This window comes from Onthophagus taurus, chromosome 3 (assembly GCF_036711975.1).
Source record: "Onthophagus taurus isolate NC chromosome 3, IU_Otau_3.0, whole genome shotgun sequence".
Lineage (NCBI taxonomy): Eukaryota > Metazoa > Arthropoda > Insecta > Coleoptera > Scarabaeidae > Onthophagus > Onthophagus taurus.
Window position 1 is genome coordinate 1,482,978 of NC_091968.1, and position 14,876 is coordinate 1,497,853.

At 35.9% G+C, this 14,876-nt stretch overlaps 3 protein-coding genes across 3 annotated transcripts; all 3 read right to left on the reverse strand.

The window, feature by feature from the left end:
* Positions 1-5,550: 5,550 nt before the first annotated feature.
* LOC139429302 (odorant receptor 4-like) lies at positions 5,551-7,126 on the reverse strand. Its single transcript, XM_071194969.1, has 3 exons — positions 6,651-7,126; positions 5,830-6,587; positions 5,551-5,772 (listed from the first exon to the last, which is right to left on the reverse strand). The coding sequence occupies exons 1-3, from the start codon at positions 6,859-6,861 to the stop codon at positions 5,551-5,553; spliced, it is 1,191 nt and encodes a 396-aa protein (XP_071051070.1). The 5' UTR covers positions 6,862-7,126.
* Positions 7,082-11,927, reverse strand: LOC139429303 (odorant receptor 85b-like). The gene is made up of 6 exons (XM_071194970.1): positions 11,750-11,927; positions 7,704-8,283; positions 7,551-7,650; positions 7,410-7,499; positions 7,203-7,358; positions 7,082-7,141 (listed from the first exon to the last, which is right to left on the reverse strand). Exons 1-6 carry the CDS (start codon positions 11,925-11,927, stop codon positions 7,082-7,084), a joined length of 1,164 nt encoding a protein of 387 aa, XP_071051071.1.
* Positions 11,928-14,223: 2,296 nt separating this feature from the next.
* Positions 14,224-14,784, reverse strand: LOC139429306 (uncharacterized). Its single transcript, XM_071194972.1, has one exon. It carries the CDS (start codon positions 14,782-14,784, stop codon positions 14,224-14,226), a length of 561 nt encoding a protein of 186 aa, XP_071051073.1.
* Positions 14,785-14,876: the final 92 nt, after the last annotated feature.

Consider the following 14,876-nt stretch of genomic DNA (forward strand, 5'->3'; position numbering starts at 1 on the left):
GAAACTTGCAAAATGGATGCATTAACAGAAATAAAATAGAAACTAAAGTAGCAATCAGAAATGGATCCAAGAAAGATATCTGTGCCTAACTGCATCGAGGTTTGGTAATGTACACCTCTGTTCAGATTTAATGCGAATCGGCCGCTGTTAGCTCCGACATGACGCTGGTACTGGAAAAAGACGGAGACATCTTTTGTTTCTATTCAATTCGGTTTCTGAGACTAAAGGAAGAGGGTAAAACCCAGGTAAAACCGTCCCAGTTTGAAGTGGGCCGAAAAATGAATTAACCTTTTTTAAATGTGTTAATTTTATTTTATTTAAAATCATTTTTGATATTTTTAAGCACAACAAATACACGATTTTTTATATGTTCCTCTAATAAATGATTTTAGAGTATTTCTATAAATAAAACGTCAGATAAAATGCATTCATGACCGGGTAGCTGTAAAAAAACCCCTAATTACGGAGCAACATGCCTACAACACGGTTACGATTTGCCCGTGAATATCTTGAGTATAATTGAGAACCAGTTACAGACGAAAAAATCTTCTGTTCGTCGGACGACCATAAGAAATTATGGCGAAGGGATGGAACCCGGTATGATGCTAATCATGTTCAACCCAATACAAGAAGTGGACGCATTTCCTTGGGTTATTGGGGATGGATGAGCATTCATGGACCGGGAGAACTGACCGAAATTAAAGGAAGATTTAATTCGATTTAATACATTCGAGTACTGGAGGATGTTTTGATATCACCAGTAAGAACCTGTATCCAGAAGGGATCATCACGATAGCCCAAGACAATTCGGCCGTGCATTCTTCAAGAATTGTTCATGATTGGTTTGACGATCATAATGAGGTTAGGCGAATACCCTAGTCAGCGTGGTCACCGGATCTAAACCCATTCGAAAATCTATGGGCTTTGGTGGAAAAACAGTTCAATAAAAATGCCAACTTTCCTTTTCGCAACGTGGATTATCTGCGCCGCAACATTACAGTTTTGTGGGAATTGTTTCGCGGCAAGGATGTATGCGAAAGATTAGTAAATTCGATGTCCACCAGATTGCAATGTTGCATAGATAATAATGGGTATTATACAAAATACTGATATTTGATGGTATAATGGACTGTATGAAATTCTCCCTAATTCGATTATTATAATATTTATTATATTTTATATGTATAATAATATATTATATTTTTTGTTATATAGGAGTGTTATATTTTATTATATTGATTTTTGATTGTTTGATTTTATTACATTAAAATGGTTTGCGATATATTTCAATATATGTATAGTTTATATATAACTTATTATCAATATATCATTTTCATTTCTTTTGAGGTTCGACTTATCCTTCCACTGTATTACCAAAGTAATACAGTAATTATTAGTAATTATTTCCATTTACTACAGGAATTGTGTAAAGTAAATGAATTGCTTACACCTATTTATTTTCTTAATTATTCTTTGTGATTCAGTCATCTTGGCCATAAATCACACCACCCCGCTTGCCTGTTCGGAACTTTTACAAGATTACAGAGCAGGTAAAACCGAATTGAATGCCTTGAACCAATTTTATGCCTCTACGAGCGGCTCTTTTCGCATTATATCTGAACAGAACTGTACGTAAGATGAGGAATGACACGTCTTGCATAAATACAGTTAAATCAATCTTGTACTCGAAATTTGCTAGAAACAATAACACTAAACATGGCCAAGACCATGAATGGTTTGCAGTAAAAAAATTCGAAAGTAAATATAACTTGTCAGCAAACTCTTGAGGGCTATTCATCCGTAAAAAGTATGAATTCTTAGTTGCAACTCCAAATGAAATAATAGAAATCGAAAATGCCATCGTCGAGGTGAAGTGTCCAGCGAATTTCAAATCCATTCGCAGCAAGAAATTAAAAAAAATTATATTTGCTATCATAAACGCTATTAAGCTAGGTAAGCTTAATAAGCTAGATAGTCTAGCAGATAAGCCAGATTATTCTTGTGGACTTGTCGCAGTCTTTGTGGAAACAATTGGGGTCTTACTCCTGAAATACTGTACTGGCTCTATGTGACTGTGGTTAGACCTATGATCACATACGGAGCAGCAGCCTGGTATAGGAAAGTCCGACTGACTTCAGTTATTAATAAACTTTCACGAATTCAACGAGTAGCTGAATTAGCAATCTCTGGTGCGAACCCCAATTCTAGCAATTGAGGTTCTGCTTGGCCTATCTCCTCTGCATTTGCATATAGAAAAAGTGGCTAGAACAACCATTTACAGATTTAAGCAATATACTCAAAATAATTCCGACATGTGTCACCAATGGGTTGCGGAAGACATTATAAGCACTGCTACCGCAGAAGTATACTACCAGACACCTCGAATTAAGCTAGCTTACAGCCTGGGTACGTACTGTACTGTATTCGAGACGGAAGTATTTGCTATTGACATGGGTGCTAAAATCCTTCTTAAGGGAGGAGTGAAGAACATGACAGTACGAATTTCCTCCAGAAGCTGCAAGCCGTGAAAACGGTGTCGGCTCCGGTTAATGATTGTAAGAGAACATTAAACACACTGAGTTGTGATAACAGAGTTTCTCTGATCTGGGTCACGGGTCACTCTGGGGTTGCGGGCAATGAAGCGGCAGATGAGCTAGCACGAGAGGGCAGCGCTAAAGCGTTTGTGGGACCGGAACCAGCAGTTCGTGTATCATTTGCGATGGCCAAATATAGGATTGGACCAGTTCTCCTGGAATGAGATATGCTAAGGTGTTTATTAACATCGCCACAGTCAAACCCGGGAATATTTTAGGACTTGCCCGTAGCAGCATAAATGTTCTAATGGGTGTCTTTAGTGGGCACTGTCGATTAAAAGCACACCTCAACTTGTTGGGTTTAGCCGACGATGTTGAATGCCGACTATGTGAATTAATGTTCGTTACGTTAAGAGCATTGGACTGCACGGTGAAATTTGATAACGATATTTATGGGAGTAGAATAGATCCTTAGGGTCGCGGTGCAAGGTTGGTTGATCCGCCTACCCGATATGTAATCTATGTAATGTAATGTAATGTAATCATAAACGACAACGGAAATTTTCAATTACATCGGAAGTATAGTTATTACTATCATGAATTGTTTATTACCCGAATTAATAGATCCAAGGTTTCCAAGAGGATAAATATAAATCCTTTATTGGTGATATAAATTTTAATATATCGTTCTGTAGAACAATCAACTGCAAGTCAACTTCATCGAGTTTCCCTCAAGTTTTCATCGTTTGGCAGTTCACCAGGTCAGCCAGATTACTTTCACCTATAAGAAAGAAATAAAATACTGATAAAATTAATGAAATAAAATATATGATATATAAAATTAATAATAATTTAATTATTTAGTACCACATTAAATTATCATGGTTGATTCGAATAATGATTTAGAATTACAAAATATTTCAAAAATTAAATTTCCACCAGTTTAGCGTTCTAACCCTGATATTTGGTTCAAATAAGTTGAAGCACTTTTCGCGTTAAACAGAATTACCAATAAAAAAACTAAATATAATATAATATACAGGGTGTTTTAAAACAACGTTTAAATATTTATAGGGGTAGTGCTACAGTAGAAAACAAGTCGAAAAGTGTTAATCAACAACGTTTTCGCGATACAGGATGTTCAAATTTTTTGGGACTCTACGTTTTTTCTTTTAAACTGTAACTACTACAGATTTGATAATTGGCAAATCGATACAGTATGAAACTGTCTCTTTTTGAGAGTAGTATGATGTTTCCATCGCTTCCAGTTAGTATAAGTTATTCCATTACAAAACGTTATGCCATTAGTTACCAAAATTTGGCCATTACAAGGAGTAGGCTTTGCCTTACGTACAATCTGCTAACATACATTAATTTGAAGTTTCGTTCAAATTACGAAATAACCAAACTCCAGTAATTTGATTTTGCGAAACCTGAAGTGAAATCGTTTGCAATGGTCTTGTATTCAAATGCTGAAATGAGCGAAATATGAAACATTTCCCAATCGCCGGCTAACAGGGTTGCTAGACAATTCGTGAAAACTACGGGCTATTTGAAAGAGTTCGGGCTTTCTTTGAACGTAGAATGAGAAACTGTATTGATGTTGCTGGTCGACATTTTGAACATCTTCAGTAAAAAGCTTCGTTTTGATTAGTATTAGTATTACGTTGTGTCAATTCAATTTTTCTAATAATTTATTTTTAAAAATGTTTTCTTTTTCGGAAACCTTAAGGAGTACAATTTTTTTTTCGAATTAATGTTGTTTAGAATTAAGCCATCTAACTAATTGTTAAATAAAATTTTTGAATTTTCTGAAAAATAGTGGTATTTATTTTCACTTCCGGTCTAACCGGAAGCAATGGAATCATCATACTATTCTCAAAAAGAGACAGTGTTATACTGTATCGATTTGCCTAGTATCAAATCTGTAGTAGTTATAGTTTAAAAGAAAAAACGTAGAGTCCTTTGAACATTCTGTATCTCGAAAGCGGTTGATTTTCGGACCCATGTTGATCAACACTTTTCGACTTGTTTTCGACTGTAGTACTACCCCTATAAATATTTAAACGTTGTTCTAAAACACCCTGTATAATGCAGTATTAGCAAACTTACCTATCGAATTTTTTTCAACTGTGGTTGACATAATCCAAAATCTATCAGATCCAGATCTTAAGCGAAGAGACACGTCTAGATAACCTCCTTTCTGGTTCCAGTATGGGTGACCAAAAACCATCTGATTTTTTTTCGTTCAGTTAAACTGTGGCAAAGACGATTACCAAAAGTTGTCGTGGTAGCACTTCTTTACTCTGGCAAGGAAGAGGTTCATGATCGTCTTTCCATTGCTGATAAAATTTGGGAGTAAATTCACCATCAACTTCAACCTCATTGTGAGAAATAAATTTTAAACTTCAACCTCAAAAATCCCAAGTCACACCACAAGATGACACTCTAAAAAATTTTCAAAATTTAACTCAAATAAATTTAATTAACAAACAAATTAAAAATAACTTACCACCAATGTTTTCATATCAAACTTGTAATCACTGTCACTGCTCAAGATCACGGGAGCGTTCGTTTTGGAATTTTGACAAAACGGCAACCTCACTTTTCACTCAACTTTTTGACATCGCGTCTATTCGTTTTGACAATACCAATAACCCAAATTTCTTGATTGACACTGGGGCCGACATTTCAGTGCTACCATCAAGGTATTTCCGAACCATAAAAAGGATACCAATTCAAATCTTTCAGCCGCTAATGAACTTTCGCGATCTACTTGGGAGATCACGTGAGTCTTTGAGAGCATTAAAACCTTGACGCTGGAAAAGAAATAAAACTAGTAGACAAGATAGAAAAAGGTGGACAGGTGATTTCAATTGCCAAAACTTAATTAGCGTTTCCGAATTCTAGGAAAAATAAAAAATATTAAAAAAAATGTTAATAATTAAACAGTTTTAAGAACAAATTTATATTAACCAATCTAATTAGTGAATTTGAAATTTTTTAACAAAATATCTTATACAACTTTTTTATTATACATAGTATTCAATAAAGCGACCAAAGAATACGAAGATTTTAAAATTTGTGTAAATGTTAAATGCGAGGAAACTCCATACAACCAAGCTGTATGCCTTAAAGGTCTATTAGCTCTTAAAATAATTAATTGAATCGTTTTTTGTAAAGAAACGTCCATTTCATACCAGTTTGTTGAATACACTTCATTCGCAATCGAAGTACTCTATAAAAATTAAATTTTTAATTAGAAAAAAGTGGTTAAAATATTTCTGACTTTTACCTCATCAATTAATCGTTGACCAACGGTACAAGTAAAAAATAGTCCAAGAAACCATCCAAAAAAATTTAAAATAGTCGGAATACTCGGATCTATAATGAAATTGAATCCAATAATCGAAATTAAAGGGCTGTTTTGTAAGAAATATAAAAAATAATATTTCTTAAAACAAGCATTAAATCTTTCGCATAACCAAATGATATGGATATGATATCGGACGCATTCTTTTAATTTTTCATCACAACCCATTTTATTTTGAACGGCTTCTCGAAGCATTTTTTTTAAGTGTTTTATTCTGACAACGATCATTTCGCTCGATCCCAATAAAAAAATTACAATCGAACAGGCAGCTCCAATACCCGGCGTGAAAGAATTAATTTCAATCAGGCGGATAAGAAATTTGTTTGAATCGCTTTCAAACGGTAACCAAGTCGGGGCAATCATCCCACAAACATCGTTTCTTTTATACTTTTCGTTATAAATCTCGCATTTTTTATCAAATTTAATTCTTAAGATGTAATACAAAATTGATCCTAAAACGCCGACGCTCGACCAAAGGATTGTAAACAAATTAATCGTTCGATTTGTTTTAATCGTTTCGGGGGGTAAAGAAAATCTGTTAAAATCGCGTAACGTTTCGTAAAAATCGATTATTTTGTCGCTGTTGAAACTGATGTAGCCCACGATTAATAAGCCTCCGGTTGTTGTGAATAAAACGGTGATGTCTTCGATTGCTTCTTCTAAACTTATTGTTCTATTATCTATAATTATATAAATTAATAAATTAATAAAAATAAGATTTATGAACATCAAACATTTCTTACTTGTGTTGTAAACTAAATGAAGAAAACTAATTACTGTTAAAACACTAAAATTTAATAAAACACAAATTAATAAAACCCGCTCGAATTTAGTTGGATATCTCCCATTTTTCGGCAAAATACAAAAAAATTTCATTATCCTCGTTGAAACTTGCAAAATTTCAATTTTTTCCTCAACCATTTTTGTTTTAAACACTTTTAATGAATGAATCATATTTCCAGATTAACCCCTATTTATAGCAACTTTTAACTTTGTTCGATTTGAACTTATAATTTCGTTCGAAATCAAGCTTCTAATCAAAGCTAAAAGAACTCGAGCTTTGTTATAACGCTGGAAATCGTTCGAGTGAAGCACGCTATTCGTCAACTTCAAACGTTTGAAGTTGAGATTAATACTAATGTGAGTGTTATAATTAAAGAGAAAAAATAACATTTTATTTATCGTACATAACAGTATTTAGGAGTGTTATTATTGAATAAGATGTTTTTAGAATCTAAAAAAAAAGGAATTTAGATTTTGTTCTTGTCATTGAGTTAATAATTAATAAATCGCACCACTTTTAAAGTCTCCAAAGAAGAATCTCCTAACAACCAAGCTTTCACCGTTAAAGCTCTTTGCGATCTTAACATCATCAACAACAAAGTTTTTTGCAACGAAATATCTAATTCGTACCAATTTGTGGCATATATTGTTGTATTTATTGACAAACTCTGCAAGAAAAAACTAGAGAAAGTTTAAAATTAAGATAATTTTTTATCTACCTCATCACTAAGTCTTTGTCCAGCTATACAAGACAACCATAAAGCAATAAACCATCCCATAAAATTAATTCCAGTTGAAATCTTCGTACTCTTCAACAAAAACTATATAATTAACAACAAATTTGATAAATTAAAACTCACCAAAATAAAATTAAACCCATTCATTGAAATCAAAGGACTATTTTGTAAAAAATAAACAAATTGGTACCAATAATAACAATCATTAAACTCATCTAATAACCTAAAAATATATTAATTTATTAATTACCTTTAACTTAATTAAAAATAACTTACTTTATAATATGAATATGATAACGCACACAAATCTTTAATTTCCTCTCAGTGTCTTCGCTCCCTTCTCCCTCATTAACAGCGTGGATAATTAACTCGTTTAAATGTTTAATTCTAACCACGATCATTTCACTACATCCAATTAAAAAAATTACAATCGTACAAGCTGCACAAATCGCAGGGAGATAAGCATTGATTTCGATTAAACGCAGAATCCAATAATGCTTCGGATCCAAAGAAAACGGTAAATAAGTTGGTACTAAAGTACCGCAAATATCCGATCGTTGGTATTTAACGTTATTATTGGAGCACGTGGTATCGAATACTGTCTTATAAATGAAATAAATAATTGTTCCTGTCATGCCGGATGTGGTCCATGTTGCTGTTAATATGTTAACTTTTCGGTTCGTTTCGACTGCTGTTGGTGGTAAGGAAAAGTTGGAAAAGTTGCTTAATTCGTTGACGAAAGCAATGATTTTTTTGACGTTTAAGGAAATGTAAGCGATTAAGATGTTGGTTCCAATTGTAGACAGGATTACGGCAACGTCTTCGATTGCTTCTTCAAGTGATATTGAATTGTTACCTAAATGTATTAATAAAATTTTGTTTTGTTATAGAGATCGGAAAAGTTTTTTTAAATAAATTAAAGGATTTCAAAATGGGCAACTCAAACAAATGGGCAAAGGCAAGAAACTCCTATAACCGTTAAAGACCGGAAACTTCAGTATGTCGGACATATCACCTTACGAAAAATCGGAGGAAAAAGCTCAGTGGGAAGACAATAAAAGCAGTACTAAATGTGTTCGTGATTTTTGATTTCGGCTTTCGAAGTCGGCCGAGATTATTTTTTTCAAGAGGCTTTAGTCTGATAATACGTTGATACAAAACAAGATAGTTTATATATATAGTATAATTTTAGCCGTTTTCAGATAGTGAAGCGGTTATGAGCTTAATCGTAGCTTAATTAGAAAGTTGTAGACAACATTGGTGTCTGTATATAAAGTCTGTACAAACAGTTGTAGACCACCATCAGATTGCTGGATACCTCACAATATAATTTTAGACATTTGCTAATGTTTCCAACAGTTTTCAAATATTTGCAAAAATATCATCAGACAGTTGCAAGCAGCTGCAAATATAATAGCAATTATTTGGAGTCATCTCGGCCGACTTCGAAGAATTCGGCCGCCCTATTATTATTATTATTATTGCTGCCGGGCTGAGGAGAGCGGCCCCTCTCGTTACCGCGACCTATAAGATCTATTGTAACTTTAGCCCTCCAAAGGTTTAGGGCAAATGTAGGTCCTTAATGAACCTTAGTATTGTCCTGAGGTCTTGAACCTTTATGTCGTAGGTAACAGGAGAGTTTTACCGAAGACGTTGTGCCTTAGACGGCCTCTGGCGACGCAATTGCATAGTATATGTTCAGCAGTTTCTGACTCGTCGTTGCATAGTCGACAAAGTTTGATCCTCAGCTTGTCCAATGTGGAAGAGGTGGTATTTTAGGGGCACATGGCCGGTTAGGTAGCCTCAGAGCGTTCTTAGATCCTCTTTGCTGAGGCATAAAACCTCTTTGGTTTTGTTTTGCGACGGAGTTATCATACTCTTCGCTTGTCTGTGACCTGGAAGTTCTTTCCAGCGTAAGGCTATCTTTGAAGCCTCCCAGTTGTTGATTATTTGTTTTAGGTGGCTTTTTTGTAGTCCACATCCAGGTTGGGGTCCAATGAAGGGCGTGTTTGCTGCCTCTTTGGCCAGCTTGTCGGCCTTCTCATTGCCCTCCATGTTGCTGTGACCTGGAACCCACCATAGGGTAACATCATTGCCCCTAGCGAGTTCTCTCAGGTTGTTGGTACACTCTCTGATCAGTGCGGAGCCACACGTGTAGGCTTGAATTGCCTTTAAGGCGGCCCGACTGTCTGTGAAAATGTTTATGGATGCACCTTTTTGTCCCTTCTGTAGGTTCAAAGCGGTGCAGAAGTTTATAGCAAGAACTTCTGCTTGGAAAATTGTTAAGTCCGAGCTGAGGGGCAATTTGATGTGGCTATTTGGTCGACTGATGCCCATGCCTACTCCAGATCTTACTGTCTTTGAAGCATCGGTGTAGCAGGCTAGGGCTCCTCTTTTTAGTTGAGGCCCTCCCTTCGCCCAATCATCCCTGCTACTAAATATGACCTTATACGGTTGGTTGAAATTGTATTCCGTCGGTATGAGGTCCGTTTTAATTTCAATCAGGTGATTTAGACATGGGTCCTTGAGGATCTCGAGGTGTCCTCTGAGGTTACCCTGCATCAACTTGAGTGAAGAAACTGTTTTCAGTGATAAGGCACTTAAGGCTGCCTCCTTTTGTATATATATGTGGAGCGGTGTGAGACCGAGTAGGGCTTCCAAAGCAGCCGTCGGACAGGATCTCATTGCACCCGTTATGTTAAGACATGCTAACCGCTGGATTTGTGCCAGCTGTTGTTGAGCTGTCTTATGTTTTGTTTTTGGCCACCAAACCAATGAGGCGTAGGCGACCATGGGTCTGATTATTGCTACGTAGGCCCAATGAGCCATTCGTGGTTTGAGACCCCAGTTCCTTCCTAGGAGCCTGCGGCAGATCTGGTTTGCCATGATGGCCTTTTTCCTCACCTTATCTAAGTGTGAGTTCCAGTTTAGTTTACTGTCAAGTATTACCCCTAGGTATTTAGTTTCTGTTTTGAGGTTAATAGTTCTGCTTTCAATGGAGGGTGCTTTTATTTGTAGCTTCCTTCTCCGAGTGAAAGGGACTATTTCGATTTTATTGGGATTGATGCTGAGCCCATTGCTCAAGTACTGGTGAGTAGTAGGGCTTTCTGCATTAGCTGAGTTATGATTGAATCATATTTACCTCGGATTGTGATTACCAGGTCATCAGCATACCCTTGTATCTTAAATCCGTTTTTAGTTAAGGTGTTCATCAAGTCATCAACTACCAGGCACCATAATAGAGGTGATAGCACTCCCCCTTGGGGACATCCTCTTAGCGCCTTTATAGTCAGCGACTCGTCTCCCAGACTGGCTGTGATCTGCCGACTTTTCAACATGGCTATACACCACTTGATTGTCGACGGATGTATGTCTTTTACGTTTAAAGCCTTCTGTATGGATTCATATGAGGTGTTATCAAACGCACCCTCTAAATCTATGAAAGCACAAAGGGCTATCTCTTTGGTTGCAATTGCCTCCTCTAAGGTGCTAGTCAAAGCATGGAGAGCGGTAACTGTTGATTTTGCTTTCTGGTAAGCATGTTGGCTAGGGTGGAGTGGATTTGTGATAGGCACTCCATTCCTTAGGTATTGATCGATTACCTTTTCCATCCCTTTGAGGAGAAATGAAGTTAGGCTAATTGGTCTGTACGCCTTGGGGTCCGCGTTTGAACGCCTACCACCTTTAGGTATGAAGACCACCTTTACTTTCCTCCATAGAGTGGGTATATAGCTAAAACTGTAGCTAGCTATATATAGGGATATTATTATTGGGAGAAGGTCTTCTAAGCCTTTTTGCAGAAAGATAGGCAGATCGGCCGCCCTAAGTGTTGTTCATGATTCTTGGGGCGGCCGACGTCTTCGAAGTCGGCCGAGATTATTTTTTTCAAGAGGCTGTAGCTTGATATCACGTTGATACAGAACAAGATAGTTTACATATATAGTATAATTTTAGATATTTTCAAATAGTTAAGCGGTTATCAGCTTAATTTAGAGAGTTGCAAATATTTGCAGAGACATATAGAAAGTTGTAGGTAGACAACATTAGTGTCTGCACATAAGTGAAAACTATATTGCAAACAGTTGCAAACATAATCGTGGTTATTTGGAGTCATCACAAAACAATTTTTAACATTTGCAGATATTTACAAAAAGTTTTGGATGCTTATTAACTGTCGTTGTTCAAAGAATCAATGACACCTTACTTAGGTCACCTTTCTTTCAGCCTTCCTAAGCCTAGATTGAGATAATATGTACCAAATAAATTTAGCTACCTAAGTCTATATACATATAATAAGCCTCAAAATATCTTAAAAAACTCACCCATGTTGTAGGTAATGTGAATACAACAAATAACAGTGAGAATACTACAATTAATTATAAGATAAATCGATGTAATTTTTTCAATTAACGAAAGTTTAACGCCATTTTTGGGTAGAACACCCCAAAATCTTAAAATAGTGGTTGCCACATGAAGAATTTTTATTTTATTTTGATCCATCGTTCAAACAAAACTGATTCTCCTCCCACGAAAAAATCCCTTTTTATACAAAAAAATACTCGAGTCAATTATCCCCCCATATACTTAAAGCTACAACGTAATTCGCCAAAATTACCCTTTCTAATAGTTAATTCTATTCTATTTTGTATTATTTCAGAAAAATACCACCTTAAAAAATCAAAGCTTTTTCATTTTCTCCTGGATGAAATTACAACTTTTTTAACATTTTTTTGCAGCATGCCCTTTTCACATAACTAGGGGTTAAAACGCGTTTCGTTTGTGAATATCAAATCATTTTAATTTTCAAATCCATCCGGAAAATCAATCTCGAACTTACCCCCACCCCTTTTTTTGTTTTTTTTTCTTTTACAATGGTGCCCATCCAAACGAGTCTAGCTTCATACCGACTCTAATTTAATCGCGTAAACAAACACAGTGGCTCATTCTCCCCTCAAACGATCCCACCCTTGTAGCTTGTTGTTGGTGGTGCATCTGGAGGCATGAAATGGGCTTTAATAATGCCACGCAACAGACACAACACCCCCCTATTGTAACAGCACAAAATGCTTCGGGCCGGAATATTGAAACAAAAAGAAATCTCCACAGAAAAAGGGGAGGAAACCTCCGGAAACTAAAAAAAAAGTGGACAAAGCCTCGGCGTCCAGAAATGAAGTGGAAATGAAAAAGGAATGCCCTGCGGATGACACTTTGTGTGTGTATTGTGTGTGAGATGAGGGTGTTATTAAAAAAAAATAATTAAACCACAAAAATAAAAATAATTCATAAAACCATACTAATTATAATGATGATTTTGGGTTTGTTTTAATATACCTGTAACAGGGAAAAGGTCCTAAGGGGAAGGTTTCTCATGAGTAGATTAGAAATTCGGGCGCGTAATGATCGTGTTGAACATCCCCCGGGAGTCCACCGTATGTACTAGGAGAGGGTGCTGCCGCCTCCTCCGTCGAGGTGGATGAACATAATTAAAACGGATAGTTTATGACAAGGAAATTGGGCCGGCGGTAATTAATAATATGGTTTTCAATTAGGAGGACCGCAACTTCCCTTGTAATCTCCCAAGGGAGATCGCCCGGTTTCAAATCTGACAAGGATCTCGTGAATATTCATGGATAAACCTTCACGTGTCGATTATATTTACTATATTAACACAAAAAAACTGTGCAAAAACTGAGAATTGAGTTTTTTTTTGAAAAAAATGTAGTTGGGAGAAAGCACGAAAAGCACCGCTAAGAAAACAAGGTTAGTTCTCTCCTACTGTTAGTCGGCAAAACTAATTAAAGACGTAAATCGCGACCGTCGGTGCCTCTTGTGTATGCAAAACTCAAATCCGCACGCCGCTAAGAAATAAGCAAAAACGCCTTCGTTGCCGTCGTCGTTGTCGTCATAAAACCGGCGAGTTTACGCCGAAGAGACGAGACTCCGAAAGGCGCAATATCCCGGACACAATAATTCGGGTCGCAATCCTAATTAATTAATTCGGAATACCGCTCGGGGGACGAACCCCCACCTTGAAGAGGCGGCGCGAAGAGATTGCGTTTTTGCCTTTCATTTCGTAGACGCCGACGGGAAAATATGGACGAAAAAGAGTCCAAGGGGGTGGTAGACGCTTCCGGTGGAAACGACGATTTATGTCCGTGCTCGTCTTCGTACTCGTTTGAATACCGTAATTAGTTGGCGCCAGGTGTTCAAAACTCGATTTTAGCGCGTCGTATTCAAATTTAAATTGCTGAAATCGATCAAAAAATATATATATAAGAGAACAAAGTAGTTATTATTGTTGGAAATAAATATGTATATGTCGTAGGCAAATTACAAAATCCAGCTTATTACAATAAGCGCCGTCATTTTGCAATGTGCCTGGCAAATTGGAAAATTATCTCACATTTTTTAATCGGCCTAAAATTTCTTAGGCTTATTATAATAAGCGCACATACAGTTAGGCTAATTAGAAAGTGAGCACCTGGTGGTTTCTAGTCTTATTGCAATAAACCTAGGCTAATATAAGTTCACTAAAATTATACCGAGAAAATTACCTGACCTTAAAGTATTCTTGAAGTATTTGAACTAATTATAGGTTATTTTATGCAAGAAAGTTGAAAAACGACAATTTTTGATGAACAAGTTATTATTGATAAACATTTATCACATATTAACTAAACAGATCATTCAGATCAATGTTAAAATAGAACATATAATACAATAATAATATAAAGAAAATTAAATTAACAAAAACTTTTTTAAACTTGTGTTTTATTAATTAACACTAATTTTATTTTCACTTATTTCCACATGGTAAACTCTTATGGCATTTTGATGAACACATTTGCTTTGCTTTCCTGCACACGCACTTTTTTGTTTGGCATTGGGTTTTTGACACTGTACACTTACAGGTATTATAGCCTTGACCTCCAAACATTGACTCATTTGCTACAGCTTGACGAACAGATATATATTCTTCGGGGATATCTTCAACAAATTGTGCGCCAGAAATTTGGAAGTCACTTCTAGAAAACCATGTTTTGATAATTCCACTCTTTGTTCCTATCTGATAAACATCATTATTAATTTTAAGAATTTTTCCAATTAAATTTGGTGCGTCTAAAGGGCCACGGTCGACTTTCGGCACATTTAATAGAACAAAATTTCCAACTGTGACCGATTTTAGGTTCTTTCCGGTATTTTCAATCATTTTTTCTGCAGCTCGTTTTTGACCTTCGTGTGCTTTTTGACGTTGTGAAGATATATTTTCTTGTCTATTACAAATATCGCATTGATACATATCATTTTCATCGGAGATTGAGCAAACGTTTTGGAAACAAGTTTTATGAATCTTCATGGAACATGAAGAGCATGAAACAAAAGGTGTTTCATTCAAATATCCCGAACAAATAAAACACAATTCTTGTTGAACATTAGAGAATTGGTTTT